Consider the following 16,938-nt stretch of genomic DNA (forward strand, 5'->3'; position numbering starts at 1 on the left):
CGTCAGAGAGCATGGGTGAACCAGAGACGTTTTGCGTTCCTGCAGCTGAATCCGGTGCGTGTTGGCCATTTCCCGTGCGTCTCATTCGTTCTCGATGCTCTGCCTCTTCCACAGCCATGTCGCATCCAACCAACAAAACGTTTTAGTGCCTGTGGTGAACATGAGAACCACACAGCCCCCCCAGCGCCTGCGCCACGGACTTGCAGTTCATGATCATCGATGATCCTGCGGCAGACAAATGTTGGAGGGGTGGAAGATGCGATGCCGGGAACTGGTCTCTGGGTTTTATTGGGAGGCGATGATGACGGAGTAGTGTACCACACCAGCTGAACGGACACTGAGTCTCGTGCCCTTGAATTCAATCAATTCCATACGGGATCTAGACTGGACGATTGGAGAGGCAAAAAAGCAGGAGCTGCAGCGTGCTCTGTTGCTTTCCCGTTGAGTAACGAATGAAATGCGTCCCAGGTGGCATACAGGGCAAGCACAAGCCACACATTCCTTGCCAAGACTGAATCACCCGCATGGATCTCCCGTTGTGTCTGTAGCCAATGAACATGGGCTTACATAATAGATGCTGAGCTCATTATACCGCCTTCCATTACTGGAAAGAGAGGCAGATCTCCAATCAAGCGCATCAGGTTCGTCATCGACTAAGTCGCAATTGCCTCTTCGTCGCCGAAGTCCAGGCAAGGGAGCTCAACACAGGTCTCCAGCCGATTCCACTGTCCCTTTTAACGACCTCATAAGGAGACACGGACAAGATGGTTAAGAAGGCCACCAATTGGAAGCTGTGGGGGAAGATGTTCCTGGGGTACGCCGGATATGCCTTGGCGTGAAATTTGCGTCGACAGAGGCTAACAGACATTTGCAGAGGAGCGGCCATCTGCGTCGGCGGACCGGCTTTCACCATGTGGGTGACTCCAACCGAGGAAGAGCTGTTCAAGCGATACAACCCCGAGTTGCAGAAGAGGAGTCTGGAGAATCGCGAGAAAACACAGGCCGAATTCGACCAGTTCGTGACGAAGCTGAAGGAATATTCCAAGTCGGACAGGCCAAGTATGTTTCACTTCATGCCCGGTTCCGATATATGGGAGATGGAAGAGCTAACACTCACAAAGTTTGGACGGTGCGCGATGAGGACCTCGAGAGACAACGGATAGCTCAACTTGCGACGAAGAAGCAGAAGGACAACGACCTCAAGGCTCAGCAAGAGGCGATGAGGAAAGAGTCAGGATTGTCGGATGTGGATTGATTCTCTTATTGGGGAAATTACTGTATTATACGTGTTGGGCCAGGACATTTTGCGATGTGTATGCCATAATGGGCTGTAAAATAACAGGAGATATACCATTAAACCTGCGAGGGCAGGTCACTGGCGTTCAGGGAAAATATCACCTGAAATAGTCTGTCGCTAAAACAAAAAAGCGATGATCTGAGATGGATTGGAAACATAATCTCAACTTATTAATACTTTGCAGAGGGCTGTGCTATTGTGCTGGCGAATTCATAAGACCATCTCCTCCACCTGCCCCTCACCGACGGTGGTGTGCACCGGTCAATCTCGGTGAAGTCACAGACCTCGGCACATACTATTTCCGCAAGCGAAGAATCTTGGCACGCACAAAACGTCCATCTTCACATTGACCATCACCAAAGCTCAAGCGGCTCAGCCTTACGACATAATACGGGACATACGAACGACTTACGGGTGAGTGAAAAAAATCTCCCGGCTTTGCTGCCGTGCCAATTGCGATTTTTGTCCGAGTCGGTCGGGCCGCCTGCCTGCCCGGGTTTTTCCACCTGCAAACGAACCATTTTGCTAATTGCCCTGAGGTACCCGCGCACAGCTTCCCTAAACCCGCCCGATTTCCTTCTACCTTACTACATCCCCCCACTCCCGCCAAATCACCACCACCTTCCCTCCAAAAACTGTCGATATCTGCCGCAACCATGTCGGACGTCCAGGAACGCCTCAAGAAGCTCGGTGCCTCCGCGCGTATCGGTACGTTTTTTCTATTAAATCGCTTTTTGGAAGTTGTTTGACTCGTAGAAGTGCTAACCAAATGATTGCGCAGGGTATGTTGTGACCAATCCGCGAAAATGACCCCTCACCTCCCCCTACCTCTACCTCCGACCGAGAAAAAAAAAATCCATACACACAGGCACCAGAACATGCGATTGCGATTTTTTACTTGTTACGATGCAGATGGCTAACGCAACGATCCCGACAATAGCGGCAAGGGCACCCCCCGCAGAAAGGTCAAGCGCGCGCCCGCTCGCTCCGCCGCCGACGACAAGAAGCTCCAGGCCGCCCTGAAGAAGCTCAACGTCCAGCCCATCCAGGCTATTGAGGAGGTCAACATGTTCAAGTCTGACGGCAACGTCATCCACTTTGCTGCCCCCAAGGGTACGTTCACCTTCTGCTCCTAGACTACCTAGGACGACAGCCATCGCCATGTGCAAGAGAGACGTCATGCTAAGACAAACCCATATAGTTCACGCCGCTGTCCCCGCCAACACCTTCGCCATCTACGGCAACGGTGAGGACAAGGAGCTCACCGAGCTCGTCCCCGGTATCCTTAACCAGCTCGGCCCCGACTCTCTCGCTTCCCTGCGCAAGCTCGCCGAGAGCTACCAGAACATGCAGAAGGAGGGCAAGGACGGTGAGGAGGACGACATCCCCGACCTCGTCGAGGGTGAGAACTTCGAGAGCAAGGTCGAGTAAGGGGTTTGCAACATGACGTAATAAAATAAAACGTTTGTTGTCTGCTATCTTTGCTGGTTTGGAGTTGTCGAAACGCCGGGTTCCCGTGGAAATATCTTTTCTCACAGCGTGTGGATTTAAAAGGAAAGGGGAAAACATACCAAAACTTCCGCGCAACACAAACGATCGACACGAACCTGCCCATCGTTCTGTTCGCTCTGGGCACAGTTGGATTTCATGAGGGTTGATAAAAGACTTTCGATCAAAGCTCTTGGGAATATTAATGTTTCCCACCCCATGCGATACCGAGCCTCCGCATAATGAAACAATGCAAAGCCTGGAAGTATGATGATTGTGACGTGATGTTATGCCTGAAGAATTTGAGACTTGACACTATCCGTAGTCAGTCTCGGGCTTCCTTCGCTCATTCGTTGATATTTCATCCTATGATTGTTTTCAAGAGTGATTGAACTCGCTTGGTTGAATGCTATGTAAGCCCAAAGTCGTCGTCTCCAGTGTTCGCAACCCACCCAGCCAAAGCTTTGCTCCTCGCATCCTTCTTAACCTCCCGTCGTATCGCAAGCAATTTACTACTCTTGACCTCTGCGTAGGTCGATGCCTTCAGAGCACTCCGCAAAGCAACACCTTCGTCTCCAAGGTCTGTGGCGATGCCCGACACAACATCCCACATCTTCCGTCTAGAAACTGCACTCGCCCCCTTGGCATCAAATGCCTTTCGTCCCTGTAAAACACCACCCATAGTCCCCTCATCGATGCCGCTGGCGGTCAGAGCAGCAGCCAGGTTGCTCGCCACAATCTTCTCCGTCTTCGCTTTCACACTCCTCTTAGAATAGTCAAACTCTCTATCTGTAGTGTTCACCTCGAAAGGGGAAAATCTATATCCCCCACTCCATGCCCGTCCTGCAAGGTTTGCCATCCTTCCTCTCTCGGAGAAAGCCCGCTCACACCCGGTGGCAGAGTATTGCGTCTCTGGTAGGATGAGTGAAGACATATAGGCATTTCCAGGGTGGACAAGCAGAGACGTCAGTGAAGATAGAAGGGAGGTGCATTGCTTTAGCGCAATCTTGTCCGAGCAGGACTTAGACATGGTGGGAGGCGCGTCCCCTCTCGCCGGTTTGCGACGAACAACGCCCAGCTGTGAAAAGTACGCCCTTCCAGGCAACGACTCAGTAGTCACATTTGTGCCGCTGGAAGCAGTGTCAGGGACAGACGTGGAAGGGGTCTCCCAAGGGGTTGCATCTTCCTGCGCAGCCATCGTGAGCTCCATGCTCGCGTCGCCACAGGGTGCTTCGGAGCAGTACATATGCAGTCTCACGTTGTCTTTTACGGCAAAGGGTTGAGGTGCGTCCGGGGTCAGCTCGTGGGGTTCACGACGCCTGATGAGGGCGGAGGGTGAATCGTTTCCGAGTTGACGACGGCACTCATCCAACAGATGGCGGTTGAAAGCCCGCATGGCAAGAACTTCGGCATGCCAGTCGTGAAGGGCGCTACCCTTTGCCAGGGGAAGCTTTGAGGCCGGGAGACATTTCATGCCCGTCCTGCTAGGTGTTAGCCGCATTCTCACTTACAGCCTGTCTGAACAAACATGCGAAAGATGGTTGGTTTGATTTTGCTGTCTAATGAGGGGCAGTGTACATGACATCGCGAAGAGTTTTCCGGCAAAACCAATAGAAATGAGTGAGAGATATTCAACCACCCAGCACATTTTCTGCAAGCCAATCCTGAGAACATCCGTCCAAATCCAACTTACGCAACAGAGAGACAGGTCAAAACGCCATCCTGCTCAGCAACGATGCCGCTCATGGGGACCCATTCATGCAGGCCATTGTCTCTAATCTGGGGTTTCCTTTTCGCAGGAAGCTGTTGGAACCGGCGCAAGACCAAGTCGGCAATAGAATTGGCGTCTGCGGCCGTCATTTGTTGAAGCAGTGGTCTGGACACCTTCAGCCAGCAGCTCATCCCGACGTCGCGGTGGCCATGAGAGTGGAGCCAATGAGGTAACTCGGCTATGCCATTTTGTCAACTGACTGTAACTCGTCATTGTCATCGACGGTGCACCGCCACAGGGCAGCCCATCTCCACGCCAGGGCTTGATCCACCAGCCACACGTCTTCTCAGCACACAACCTTGCGAACGAGAGGTCCAAACAGCACGTGATTGGCGTTGTTAAGCGAAGGCACGGAGTGGGGCCAGGGCACAACTTTCCCCCCGACCCACGACACCTTACCAGCCCGCAGTGTGCGCAGTCGAAAATTGAATCTCGAGAATAGAGCCGCTTGCCCGTCTCGTTCAACCCGTTTCCTCCCCCCCTCTTTGACCTCATCACCGACAAGTCAGCCAACGTTCGCATTCATTACCGCCAATGTACGTGATATTCCCAGAGTCCAGCCAGATGTCGAAAATGAGTTTTCCCTCGCGACCGCGCCTACAACGAGCCTTGAATTCGACGCTCTTTTCTTTCCCCGTTTGCGAGGAATGACGTCTCTTGGCTACGGCCGTCGCGTGGGAAACTTTTTTTCTCGATGAGAGAGGCTGAGAAAGAGATTGGAGAAGCGGTTCACTAACATTCGAAAAGATGCGCACGTACGACGACACGTTCTCGGGCCAGAGAATCTACCCTGGAAAGGTACGATGAATTTGGACTACTTTTTCTTCTCCCGGATACCATTACTTCTTCCCGTCGATCGAAAGCCCTTTGTTGGAGGAACGAGGCCAAGCTCTGCTATGGAATGTCAAGGAAAGAGACAACGGTTGGGATCAAGAGCAGGACTGACGCGATCGACGGGACGATTGGGAAATGGTTTTCTTGGGAGGCATGACGATGTTGAAGGGACATGCGCTGACGAGACTCTGAACTGCAGGGTAAGCTCTACGTCCGTGGTGACAGCAAGATCTTCCGCTTCCAGAACGGAAAGTCCGAGTCCCTCTTCCTCCAGCGCAAGAACCCCCGCCGCATCTCCTGGACTGTCCTGTACCGCCGCCAGCACCGCAAGGGTATCTCTGAGGTACGTTTCTTCTTACCCTCCACTCCCTCGAGCTTCCCAGGACAGCTATACCCCAAGCTGTCTGGGCCTCGCGGTCGAGAGGACATTCTCAAGAAGACATATGACTGACCCCCTTCTAGGAGGTTGCCAAGAAGCGCACTCGCCGCACCGTCAAGGCCCAGCGTGCCATCGTTGGTGCTTCCCTCGATGTGATCAAGGAGAAGCGCACCATGCGCCCCGAGGCGAGATCCGCCGCTCGCCAGGCCGCCATCAAGGAGTCCAAGGACAAGAAGGCCGCCGCCGCCTCCGCCAAGAAGGCCGAGAAGGCCAAGAACGCCGCCAGCCAGGCCAAGGGCCGCATTGCCAGCAAGCAGGGCTCCAAGGGCGCTGCCACCAAGGTCCAGGCCAACACCCGTTAAATAGCTCCCAAGTTTTTGACGAGGATGTGGGAATTGGACTTTCCTGTGGTGTTTGAAGCAAATCAAAAAACTGGTGGTTTCTTGCGACTCACAACGAGAGAAGGAACGTGCCAAGGGCTGGTGGGGATGAGGAACCTTTTGTGAAAAAGGGACAATACGCGACCAGGTCACAATTCGGAGTCGAGGGTTCTTTGTGCTTTGACGGCTGGTTCTATAACTACACAATCACGGTAGCACGGAATGCATGGATTGTCCCACGGGATTACCAAGTTAAATATTGGTGTTGTTTAGATGATGTGATTGTCGTGATGTGTATGTGTGGCATCTCAAGTCTTCTCAGGCTTCAAAATGTTGAACATGTTGGGTTGTGGGATTCAGCTATGATGTTGATGTCGTCGATTGCAGTCTCATCCTAGACTTACTTGCTGGCCGTCATGTCAGCTGCTTGAAACGCTGTGACAAGATCTGCAGTTCTCATCATGAACCAAGCCATCGATCTATCCGCCCAACACTCCACACAACCCACCTGTCTGTTTCATTACACTTTTCACTCGCAACAGCCTACAGTCCCGTATCGTGGCTCTCGCGTTTCCTGTTCACAACATGAGCCCTGTTTCGTAGCCTCATCTCACATACCCAAAGATCATGAAAGTATCGGAATAACTCAAGCTGCATCATTGTAAGAAGAAAGAAGAAAAAAAAAATGAAAATGAAAATGGCATTATCCGGAGTATCCGGAGAGATACTCTCCATCAAACTACCAAGCGGAGGCCACATCCCAACGAGAAACGCTCGCTCTTGTAGACACAAACTGAGTATTGGCTAGCTATACTTGGTTCCAAACCACTGGTAAGCCAGACAATCGACACGTTCTAGCTAGCGCCCCCCCCCCCCCCCCTTTTCGTTACAGACATGGCGTTCCCGTCCAAAAAAAAGACCCGGATGGTTCGTCGCGCATGCTGGGAACGTGGCAAGCCCAATCGGAGCACCATCCGGAAGCACATCGGAATTCCGAGCTCAGCTCAACCCCGCCCTCCCCCGTATGGACAACGCACACCGTCTTATGCCTCATCACGAATGTCACTGAATCAAAGGAACACATTGAGATTTGTCTTCATGAATTTCATTGCTCTAAATCTATGGTGAAAGGAGTAATAGCTCTATGACTTTTGTCTAAACGCACTCCTCACTCCTCTCTTTAATTTTTACGTGTATCTTCGGGGGGGCATCTCTTCATAACAACATTCCTGAGGTCAGCACCTTACAGAGCCTTGAGGACGGGCTCGACGGCAGAGACCTCCTGGCCCTGCAGATCGGGCTCCTTCTCGGCGTAGATGACCTTGCCGTGGTCGACGACAATGGCGTAGCGGGCGGTGCGCTCGCCGTGGTTCCAGCCGATGGAGGTGGAGAACTCGGCGTTGTTGTCGGTGCAGAAGATCTGTAGAGGGCATCGAGGTTAGCGTCTTGCATTTCTCAAACAAAGGCAGAGGACACGGTTGCATTGGATTGCGTGAGAAGGGGGAATGTGAGGTGATAGACTGTGCTCCGTGGTATCATGTTGAGCAGCTTTCGTGGGAAGGGAGGAGGGGTCAGAGTGGGGGGTGGGGAATTTTATCGGAGTCGGTGAGGGACCACGGATGGAGGGGGAGGGGTAGTGTTGTGATGTGGCAGGACAAAACACCACGATGATCGCAGTTCGACGGGCAAAAAGGGGCAACTTACGATGAAGTCGTCAGTGACGTTGTTGGCCTTGCCCCAGCCGGACATGACGTAGGGGTCGTTGTAGGCGAGGAAGATGACCTGGTCAACGCCCTTGGCCTTGAGCTCGTCGCGCTTGGCGATGTAGCCGGGAAGGTGAGCGGCGGAGCAAGTAGGAGTGAAGGCACCGGGAAGGGCGACGATGACAACCTTCTTGTCCTTAAACTCTGTACGCACGGCAGGTCAGCACGATGTGATGGCATCAATTGGTGAGTAGAGGAACAGAAACTTACCCTTGGCGGTGTCGTACTTGATGGGGATACCGCAGACCTTGAAGTCAGAGGTCTCAGCCTGGTAGGGGATGTACTGGAAGGAGACACCCTCGGGGAACTGCTCGCCGACCTTGATAGGAGCCATTGTGATAAAAGATTTGTGAATGTGTGAGTGGTTTGGTAAGGGGTTGAGAAAGTAAGGTTGTTTGGTTGTGAGTTGTGAGTTGATGGAGGAAAGAAGAGGAAAGTCGAGATCTAGAGAAGAGAAGGTCCTAATTAGTACTCTGCTCGGTCTCGTAGCAACGCCAGATGGATCGTCGAGTCAGGGTCCCGCGCCGAATTCTGCGAGATTCCAGGGAAGTGGAGCTCGCGATGATTTGTATTTCGAGATAGGCGCGGGGCGGCCACTCCTTCTTTGGACGGTAGACCGGGTCCTGTTCGGCTCTACTTTTCTGTAGCTTTTTTTGTCTTTTGCCTCCAGCACCTGCTTCCGTTGGCCGCTACCCTTCCGTACATAGTACCTACTTCCTTCCCCATTCGCACTTGCGGATTCTGTGACAAAAAAGAAGTGGGTGGTGGATATCTTCACGGGAATACGACGCACCTTTTCAGCAGGAAGCCAGCCGTTGAGTTGTCTCAGATACTTTGAGTAAAAACTTCCGGAAGGCAACCCAAGAAACCTAATTGGAATCCCTTATCTGTCTTGGTATTCGCTGTGCACCTCTTTGGCCCACAGCTTCCACATGACGCAAGACCGGCGTTTTATGCCGCGTCCGATTGACCCTCCGATCCCCGGCACCTCAGGCCCTTCCTCCTTCTCCGGTGGGGGCGAAATGGTTCTCTCGGCCGTCCGAGCAGTTTGGCTTTCGGTACCCTGAGCCACTCTTCGGATTTAATGTGCCAAGCCAATCGATATGTGGTTTGTCATCGTGGCAAGGATCGGGACCACGCCGGATGCCCCAGATCCGATGCGCCTGATTTGATCGTAATTGACCTTGTGAAAAAGCTACAAGCTGTCGTCGGACAATTTGTTGAATATGGTGCTCCAGCCGGACCATTTGCGCCTGACACCGAAGGTAATAATTCGGCAAGTTGATGCAATGATTCACGGTACTGCCGCATGCATCCCATGTCGCCTCTGCCGGGGTTTACTGACGTGGCTGACTCATCTACCACTGCCTCGGCATATGGTGAAGAAAAACTAGAAGAAAAAAAAAAGTCAAAGCCAGCCTTATGCTCTAACAATATGGGAAAACCCAGCATTCGCCTCTTAGTAATACACTCAAGTCAAACCCCGCGCGGCGTCTGTCAAACCCCAAGGGCGTTTGCCAATGACAGCTGCCAGACCCCGATTGTCTTTGTTGAGATGTGATTGGCCACTTATTACTTTTATCCTTTCGCTGGCCATTCCCCGTAAAAAGCCGTGAGCGTTGCGTCATATACTATAATATCAGTGCCTTTCGCCATAGTGTAGTTCATATTCTCGAGTCCGAGGATAATTCTGTTAACAAACTAAAACCTATTTGCAATCATGGCCACCCAAAACGAGTCGCGACCGCCTTTCCCGCCCTTCACCGAGGAAACAGCGAGAACCAAAGTCAAGGCGGCCCAAGACGCCTGGAACACCAAGTGTGTGTAGCTTACTGCTTGAAGTGCCTCACAACTGACACCCCTAGAAACCCGGCCAAAGTCAAGCTGGCATACACGCCCGACACCATCTGGAGGAACAGGGACACCTTTCTTCAGGGCCGAGATGAGGTCGAGCAGTGGCTGACCAAGAAGTGGGAGAAAGAGGATGGCTACCGCCTCCGAAAGGAGCTATTTGCCTTCACCGACAATAAGGTAGGAACATGCTACCGTCTATTTCCGATATTGGCTGCGCTTTGGGAGTACATCTAATAGTTTCGTCAGATTGCCGTCCAATTCTGGTATGAGTGGCATGACGAGTCGGGACAATGGTGGCGGACCTATGGTCTCGAAGACTGGACCTTTGCGGAGAACGGGCTCATGCGTAAGAGGCAGATGAGCGGTAACGATGTCAAGATTGAGGAATCGCAGAGATGGTTCAAGGACGGTGTGGACGTAAACACGGTCGCCATCTCTGAGCAGCACTGGTGAGGCGACAGGTACGTCTTTACCAGTTCTTAGCCCAGAGCTCAGACAATGTGTTGGATTGCACACCTGATCTTCACCTGCCGACTCTCGTATCACAGCGGAAGACTTGGCCGGTACGTGTCCTGTGCTAGGAGGCCTCGTCCCGAGACTATTAAATCGGAAGACGACTGGTTTTCCGTTGGTTCCATTAAGCGTTGATTTTGAAGTTCGTACGTAATGAAATTTGAGACTATTGTACGGGAATGTCTTGGTTTTACTTTTTGCTTGGAACGTGATGTCTCTGCCACTAATGGAGCATGCCCGATTGAGACTTCAGATTCGTGGCACCAACGTGTCTGTGGTCAAACTTAAGCTACAAGACACGTTAAGAAACAGCAACGTTCTTGGTGAGCTTCCATTGCTGTCGATCACCAAGCCTCCTTGAGGTCCTCATGAATGGAAAACGTGTAAAGTGTGATAGTTCGCCTGGGGCGACCACATCCCTGAAAATGAACAGTGGTCGGGGGCAGAATTGGTGATAAAAAGCAACGCTGGTAAAGAGACGGCGGCAGCGGCGGTGTATGTTAGTGTAGCAATGTGCCGGGAGACGGTTCGTTGTGCTAGGAGTTAAGATCGTGACAAGAGCTTAGCGCCACATCCCAAGTACACGGACGGGGACTGACGGCGGGCAAGAGCGGCCCCTGCATAGGGATAGATACAACGGACGGAACGACCTATACTGTCTAGCTGAAGTTAACCTATTCGCTTTCCAATTCTGTTGCCATCCCAACTCCAACGTTTGTCTCTCCCTCCTCAATTCAAAGATGGTGAGGGCTATGTCGATGTAATCCACTGGTCACAGAATCAATGAAGGTCTGTGTGAGGCGCAGCTGTCTGGAATCATAGGCGGAACAATACCAAGCACAATCAGACATCGTCCGGTCGATCTTCTTTTCGCCAGATTGTAAACAGCGTTGCAGTTGGTAATGTGACGGTAGACCGACACAGGGGTCCTGTCAAGATGTCAACACGCCTGACCCAATGTAGAGCGTCGGTTCGAAATGAGTGTAATGATTTGCACCGGGGTCTTTTCAGCTCTCAAATGTGACAGCGAATGGGAGTTTTCGACGTCAGCAAAGCGTTCTGGGGATGTAGTTCAGGCAAGACTAGACCAGATATCCTCTTTCAACAGAACAGGTGGTCGGCTCGACCGGATAGCTGGCTAATCTGGTTGTACAGGCAAAGAATGGATGGAAACACAATTTGCAAGCTACCACAACCCCCCTCCCCCCCCCCCCCCTTAAAACAGAAGACGATTTCGTCAGACTAGGTCGGCGAGGCTAGCAAGCCAAGAAAGCGCGAGGTGCTGGGGCCAGTTTCAATTCAGAATAGAGCAATCATGGGTTAGCACTAGGACTGCAAGTGGCTGAATGTTGCATGTGACGAACCGAAATGGCTGACCAGTCGATGCCTTGATTGGCTGTTTTATTCAGCAAGGTGTTGACGGAACGATTGGCGAGGAGACATGATCGAGATTCCCTTGCCCAGGGATAGATAAGAAGAAAAAGCAAATCATCCTAGCACTCTCTGTTTCCTACAGAAAAGGCATGAGAGTGGATTGGTCTGTGGTTCGATCATATTGAATTGAAAGGCTCTTGGTGGCGAGGAAGATAAAGAACGATGGATGGCTCAGATGAGGATGGTGGGCTTGAGTACGTGCCGTAAGGCCAAACTTTTCCAAGCCATCAAGCTCGTCTATCAACAAATAGCATTCTGCTGTTCATTGTGATGGAAACGTGGTAGCAGGCACACGAACAAAGTCCAAGACTGGCATTTAGCAACGGCGTAGAGTGAATAACAAGGTTTGAAGCGGCGTTCTTGTGACGCTGAGGATGCATGTGGCAGACTAAATGGTCGGCGACCCCCCTTCTTTAGGTCTTACAAAAGCACTTTGGTATAGATGCTGTCAGGCTATACGCATAGTCAATCGAGGTGTTACTGAACATCCAGGCGAGAGCCTTGCTGGACCTCTAGAGCCATTTGGGCAGCCACTGGCACTGGCGTGCCTGGTCCTTAGGTCTGCAGCTGCAGGGTACTTCCTGCAGGAAAGTTGGTGATGCAGCGGCTGAGCGGCAACCCCCTGTCGTAGTGCAAGAGCGATCGGGTCGGGGACAAGATGGGGCCTGTGCGGCATCTATATGTGGAGACTGAAGCACAGACCTGAATGGTCCCCTGGCTCTTTCCCCTCCAGTGTCCTGGAACCGAAGCTCCCCTCCTAACGAGTCCGTCTTGACGCCTCAATCTCAACTCTTCCTCCACTGTCTGTTCCCAGCTTGTTCTTACCCGCCTCGCCTGGGCTAGTGTCAAGGTAGGTGGCAATACACCATACTTGGCTCAGCATGTAAACAACTTTTTTTTTTTTCTTTTGCAGCTGATGATCGATATTGGTTGCCCCACGTTGATGATGCCCGCTTTCTTTTCCCAGAGGACCTTGTGATGGGACTACGTAAATGAGATCTTAGCTGAACGGCCGAAAGAAACTGGACGAATTCAGCAGTCAAAGTTAGCCAAACCTATTCATAGTTCGCGTCTCAGACCTTTTCTCCAGGCTTGATCACTTCTGCCCTTGTTAAAAAAGATTTTTAGTGATGCAGTCGTTAGATAGGAAGCGGCGCCATGATCGTCATAACCCCGAAGGCCACGGGTAGGTAGTCAGTCCCATTCGTTTGGGGCCCAGCCCCTTGGAGAAGCTGTACATAACAAGCCATACGTAGATCTAGGTACCAGATTTGATTTTCCAGTTCATTTATCCTGTTCGAATCATATCCAGCCAAACATCAGGAAGGCGGACCCATGTTTCTTCAACCACCCTTGTCCCCATCTTCTCTAATCTTAAGGGACACGCGTTTGACTTGTTTGGAATACTTCCCCATCAGCATGGCAAGAAAGACGCAGTACAGCTGAAAGGGGTTCCAAGGAAAAAAGCAAGTCTAGCTGGGATGTCTCAGAGACTGAACAGACGTGTCTTGCCTTATTTAGGAAGACTCCAGATGCTAGCGCAGTTCCACCGTCACCAATCAACAATTATTGCGGGTGATCGGCTTGAACCTTGCCGTATTGGGTCATTCGTCGCTTCCTCGTTGGAGGACGCCTAAAATGCAGGAAGGGGCGTTGATGAGGCGTCAGGGTTGTTCAGTCGTACTCGACTTCAGATTTATCGTGACTTACTGAAGGTTTTCTCCTCGTCGACCGCCATTGATTGAGGCATTGCTCTACTTGAATGCCCCAACTGAGAGCAACAATGGTCTAAGCAGTGTCAAAGCCTGGACTTTTCTTGGTTGACACTGGTGACTGGCACCTCTTCATGCACATGGTTAGCGTCGTCTCTCCTCCTTCTTGGTTCCTTGTTCTTTCAAACCAATGCATCCACACACACCTGCAGCCATGTCTCTCAACTCAAATACACTACATGGCCTCTGCTCAAGCGTGTCGACACTAGTACATCTCCGTCCATCCCCATGCCGCTTAGCCTGTCTCGATATCAGTATCGCTCTTATGAAGCCGGGAAGGGGGATTATCCCCACCTACCCTGCTGCTATCTCTCAGTTTCCTTCTGTCTTTGACAGTAAACGTGTGGACGCCTCATCCATCTGGTTCCACTAGACGTCCGGTGCAAACCGAATATCAGACTGTGGACTGGTCCAGCTTCAGCCCTCTTCGTCAATGGAAGCCCACCTAAGAATGGCAGGCAGGCCTAGCCATCAATGGGTGGTGGAGTAGCCGTTCTGGCTGCCACATCAACTGCTGGTTCCCGGGATATCTGTGGGTAGAGGGGATGGCAGCATGCCACAAACCCACGGATATATCACCCCCCTCTGTTCCCGCCTCTGTCCCTTCATTTCTCGCACCCCTCAAGCCTGGCTGTTCCTTCGCTACTCCAGTCTCACCGTGTTCCCACCAAGCGAGCGCCAGTTTGGTCGTGCAGTAGCCCAGACCTTGTTCCATCTCAAGTCAGACAACAACACCTGCCTTAGAGTCATCTTTCGTTCCCGTCTGGCTCCTGCCAAACATCAGTACCTAATTTCAAGACTACCTTCTGAAGATTACATTCCCGCCTGGCGCTCACGTCCATCCGTTCCTCTTCAACACATCCTTTTTCACGAGATCCTAAAACCTATCATCTTCTTGCCGACCCCCTATTAGAAGACCTTTCTTTACTCATCATTCCATTCCACACTTCATCATGGGCCTTCTTCCCCTCACCTACCGCCGTCCGGTCTATGTGAACGGTTCGACCTTCCAGCAGAGCTCGTCCGACGTGTCGGAAAATGGCTCTACCGACGAGAAGGTTAGCAATGCCTCGTCCTCTATGCGCTCCGGCAAGTCCGGCACCCCTTCCGGTATCCCGGAGTCACTGGCCTTTGACAAAATCATCGACGGTGGCACATGTCCTGTAGGTATTCATTTCCAAAACTCACCCCAAGTGTTTACTGACCCCATAGCCCTGCACTGTTCGTGACTTCATGAACTACCTCGTTTATATTGAACTCGCTGCCGAAAACCTTCAGTTCTTCATGTGGCACAAAGACTACACTAAACGTTTCGCCGAGGCCAAGGCCTCCGAAACTGCACTTGCCCCAGAGTGGACTCCGGCTAAAGAGAGCGAAGTCCTCCAACGCTTGTTCAAAGAGAAATCACAGAGAATGCGCCAGAAGCCTGGCCAGGAGATCTTCAAGGGGACCGATTTCGAGAAGACAGGTACTGCCACTGCTATTGTGCAAGACAGCAACCCTTTCGGAACACCACCTCGCACTCCTGAGGATCATGAGTCGATCTACACGCCTTCTAACGGCCTATCGAACGCCGATACCTACCGTTCACAAGCCACTGATGCCTTCACAGCTGCCGGAGCCAAGCAACCTTGTAAGTCTGATCATGGTCCCTTGCCTCGAGTCCACCTCTGATATCCTTCAGTTACAATCCAGCCATTCCGTGAAGAGATTGATCGTGTGATCGCCACTTACATCATGGACGGTGCCCCGCGACAACTCAACCTTTCCGCCAGAGACCGTGATGCGACTCTCCATGCCCTCGCTGCCACCAACCACCCCACGGCCTGCCGCCTCGCCCTCAAGGTCGTCGAAGACTCTCTTCGCAAGCAAGCTCACCCTAACTTCATCCGTTGGTCGATTTGCAACGGCAACCCCGCTCGCGTGTTCTTCGCCCGCGGCCTTGGTGTCAGTCTCATTGTCATCGCCTTTGTCGTCGCCGTCTTGATTACACTTAGCCATGCAGGCCGCGGTTGGCGTGCCATAGCAGCTATCGGCTGGGTCTTAGGTATCTCAACCCTCGTTGCAGCTTACAAGGGCATGTGTGTTGTTTTACATGGCATGCATCATCGGCACGTCCGCCCCTGGGAGCTCTTCGTGGATGAGGAAACCGACGAGGAAAGAAGCAAGTCATCGTTTGAGTCATTTGGTTCCGCCAATAGCTTTGAGTCGGAGCCATGGATCGTCAAGTACGAGAAGCGCAACATTGTTCGCAAGATCTTCGACCGCGAAATCTGGATCGAAGAACCTGCTCTTCGCACTATCCAAGACACCATCTTCCTTCAGGCCATGCTCTGCGCCCTGTTGCTCGCTGGTATCTTCTCTGCCATCTTTGTTGCTATTCCCTCTCCCGGCTACTTCTAAGAGTATCTTGGCTTGTGACTTACTGGTGGTTTCTTTTGTTACACTGAGGCTGTAATTGGGACCTTGGTGGGGACGAGTTGCTTGCTTGGAACGGAGGCTTGAATCAAAATACCAATTTGCTTGGACAAGGCGTCTTTGAATGTAGAAGATGGGTTTAATAGGATATCTCATTTGTTAGTATTTAATCAAATATGATTCTCATCCTTGACCTCTTTAAGTAATCTTGGGATTCTTCGACGCTGATGGCCAAGAGTATTCGTCTCTCTAGAACATACAGCTCCCTAGTATTGTTATCTTCAAAGCAAAAGTGAGTTGACCAAGTCAATGACGCAAACACAAAACTGTTAAATATTGTCAACAATGGTGATTAGGACCTGCATGGCCTCTGCATGTCTAAGGTCCCGTGACGTGTTGACGCCACAGCTCACATCGTGGATTGAGGCAATGCACAGCAAGAGAAGAGAGACAGAGGACATCAAGACGGAATAAAGGAAAATGAGAGACAGGGCTTATCGGGGATGAGCGGTCGACGAGTTGTCTTCTTTTTTTCCCTTGCCCACAAGTCCACGTTTCCGGAACTAGGGATCCGGATCAGCACTCCAAAGGGACACCAGCGAAAAGTTTGGAAGGGTGTCTGAGTTCAGGGCGGGTTTGTCCTGAATTGTGGGGCGCGCGAACTCTGGATCCAAGGGCACGGATGGGGGTGGCGTGGACGGTTTTTTGGCCGTGTGATTTTATAGCCTGGATTAGAGCCTGTTAGCTTGCTGCTGGATTTGGAATGGCAGTTCTCTGATATGTTCAACTAGTATCCGTAGCCTTGGGTCTGTTGTGTGCTCCTTTGTCATTCTGATATGAGAAGGAGGCTGAGGTGCACCGCGGAGGTTTGTCTGCAGGGAAAGGGCCAGTTATGGGGCATTATTATAATTCTCGGCGTCACCACTCCGTACAGAGCGGTCTGGTTAAATTAGGCGTCACGGGACGCGGTATGGGTGAGCGGGGGAATTCGCCGCCGGACCCGCCGGGCACTTCTCTCCTAGGCGGTACCGGAGT

At 51.8% G+C, this 16,938-nt stretch overlaps 7 protein-coding genes across 7 annotated transcripts; 5 read left to right on the plus strand and 2 right to left on the minus strand.

Annotated features, from left to right (window-relative positions):
• Positions 1 to 764: 764 nt before the first annotated feature.
• Positions 765 to 1,255, plus strand: CTRU02_207728 (cbp4 domain-containing protein; the record flags this gene model as incomplete). Its single annotated transcript, XM_036727407.2, has 3 exons — positions 765 to 814; positions 875 to 1,059; positions 1,122 to 1,255. The coding sequence occupies 3 exons, from the start codon at positions 765 to 767 to the stop codon at positions 1,253 to 1,255; spliced, it is 369 nt and encodes a 122-aa protein (XP_036580773.2).
• A 698-nt stretch (positions 1,256 to 1,953) lies between these two features.
• CTRU02_207729 (nascent polypeptide-associated complex subunit beta) lies at positions 1,954 to 2,728 on the plus strand (the record flags this gene model as incomplete). Its single annotated transcript, XM_070204954.1, has 3 exons — positions 1,954 to 2,005; positions 2,231 to 2,410; positions 2,499 to 2,728. 3 exons carry the CDS (start codon positions 1,954 to 1,956, stop codon positions 2,726 to 2,728), a joined length of 462 nt encoding a protein of 153 aa, XP_070061487.1.
• A 466-nt stretch (positions 2,729 to 3,194) lies between these two features.
• On the minus strand, positions 3,195 to 4,687 carry CTRU02_207730 (tRNA-specific adenosine deaminase; the record flags this gene model as incomplete). The annotated part of the gene is made up of 2 exons (XM_036727406.1): positions 3,195 to 4,266; positions 4,479 to 4,687. The coding sequence occupies 2 exons, from the start codon at positions 4,685 to 4,687 to the stop codon at positions 3,195 to 3,197; spliced, it is 1,281 nt and encodes a 426-aa protein (XP_036580772.1).
• Positions 4,688 to 5,303: 616 nt separating this feature from the next.
• CTRU02_207731 (60S ribosomal protein eL24) lies at positions 5,304 to 6,131 on the plus strand (the record flags this gene model as incomplete). The annotated part of the gene is made up of 3 exons (XM_036727405.1): positions 5,304 to 5,354; positions 5,590 to 5,733; positions 5,853 to 6,131. The coding sequence occupies 3 exons, from the start codon at positions 5,304 to 5,306 to the stop codon at positions 6,129 to 6,131; spliced, it is 474 nt and encodes a 157-aa protein (XP_036580771.1).
• Positions 6,132 to 7,392: 1,261 nt separating this feature from the next.
• CTRU02_207732 (peroxisomal matrix protein) lies at positions 7,393 to 8,246 on the minus strand (the record flags this gene model as incomplete). The annotated part of the gene is made up of 3 exons (XM_036727404.1): positions 7,393 to 7,569; positions 7,854 to 8,056; positions 8,123 to 8,246. 3 exons carry the CDS (start codon positions 8,244 to 8,246, stop codon positions 7,393 to 7,395), a joined length of 504 nt encoding a protein of 167 aa, XP_036580770.1.
• Positions 8,247 to 9,632: 1,386 nt separating this feature from the next.
• On the plus strand, positions 9,633 to 10,219 carry CTRU02_207733 (DUF1348 domain containing protein; the record flags this gene model as incomplete). Its single annotated transcript, XM_036727403.1, has 3 exons — positions 9,633 to 9,730; positions 9,778 to 9,943; positions 10,013 to 10,219. The coding sequence occupies 3 exons, from the start codon at positions 9,633 to 9,635 to the stop codon at positions 10,217 to 10,219; spliced, it is 471 nt and encodes a 156-aa protein (XP_036580769.1).
• Positions 10,220 to 14,438: 4,219 nt separating this feature from the next.
• CTRU02_207734 (uncharacterized protein) lies at positions 14,439 to 15,888 on the plus strand (the record flags this gene model as incomplete). Its single annotated transcript, XM_036727402.1, has 3 exons — positions 14,439 to 14,648; positions 14,698 to 15,118; positions 15,170 to 15,888. The coding sequence occupies 3 exons, from the start codon at positions 14,439 to 14,441 to the stop codon at positions 15,886 to 15,888; spliced, it is 1,350 nt and encodes a 449-aa protein (XP_036580768.1).
• Between the last annotated feature and the right edge of the window lie 1,050 nt (positions 15,889 to 16,938).

This window comes from Colletotrichum truncatum (assembly GCF_014235925.2).
Source record: "Colletotrichum truncatum strain CMES1059 chromosome Unknown Contig_0004, whole genome shotgun sequence".
Classification (NCBI taxonomy): Eukaryota; Fungi; Ascomycota; class Sordariomycetes; order Glomerellales; family Glomerellaceae; genus Colletotrichum; species Colletotrichum truncatum.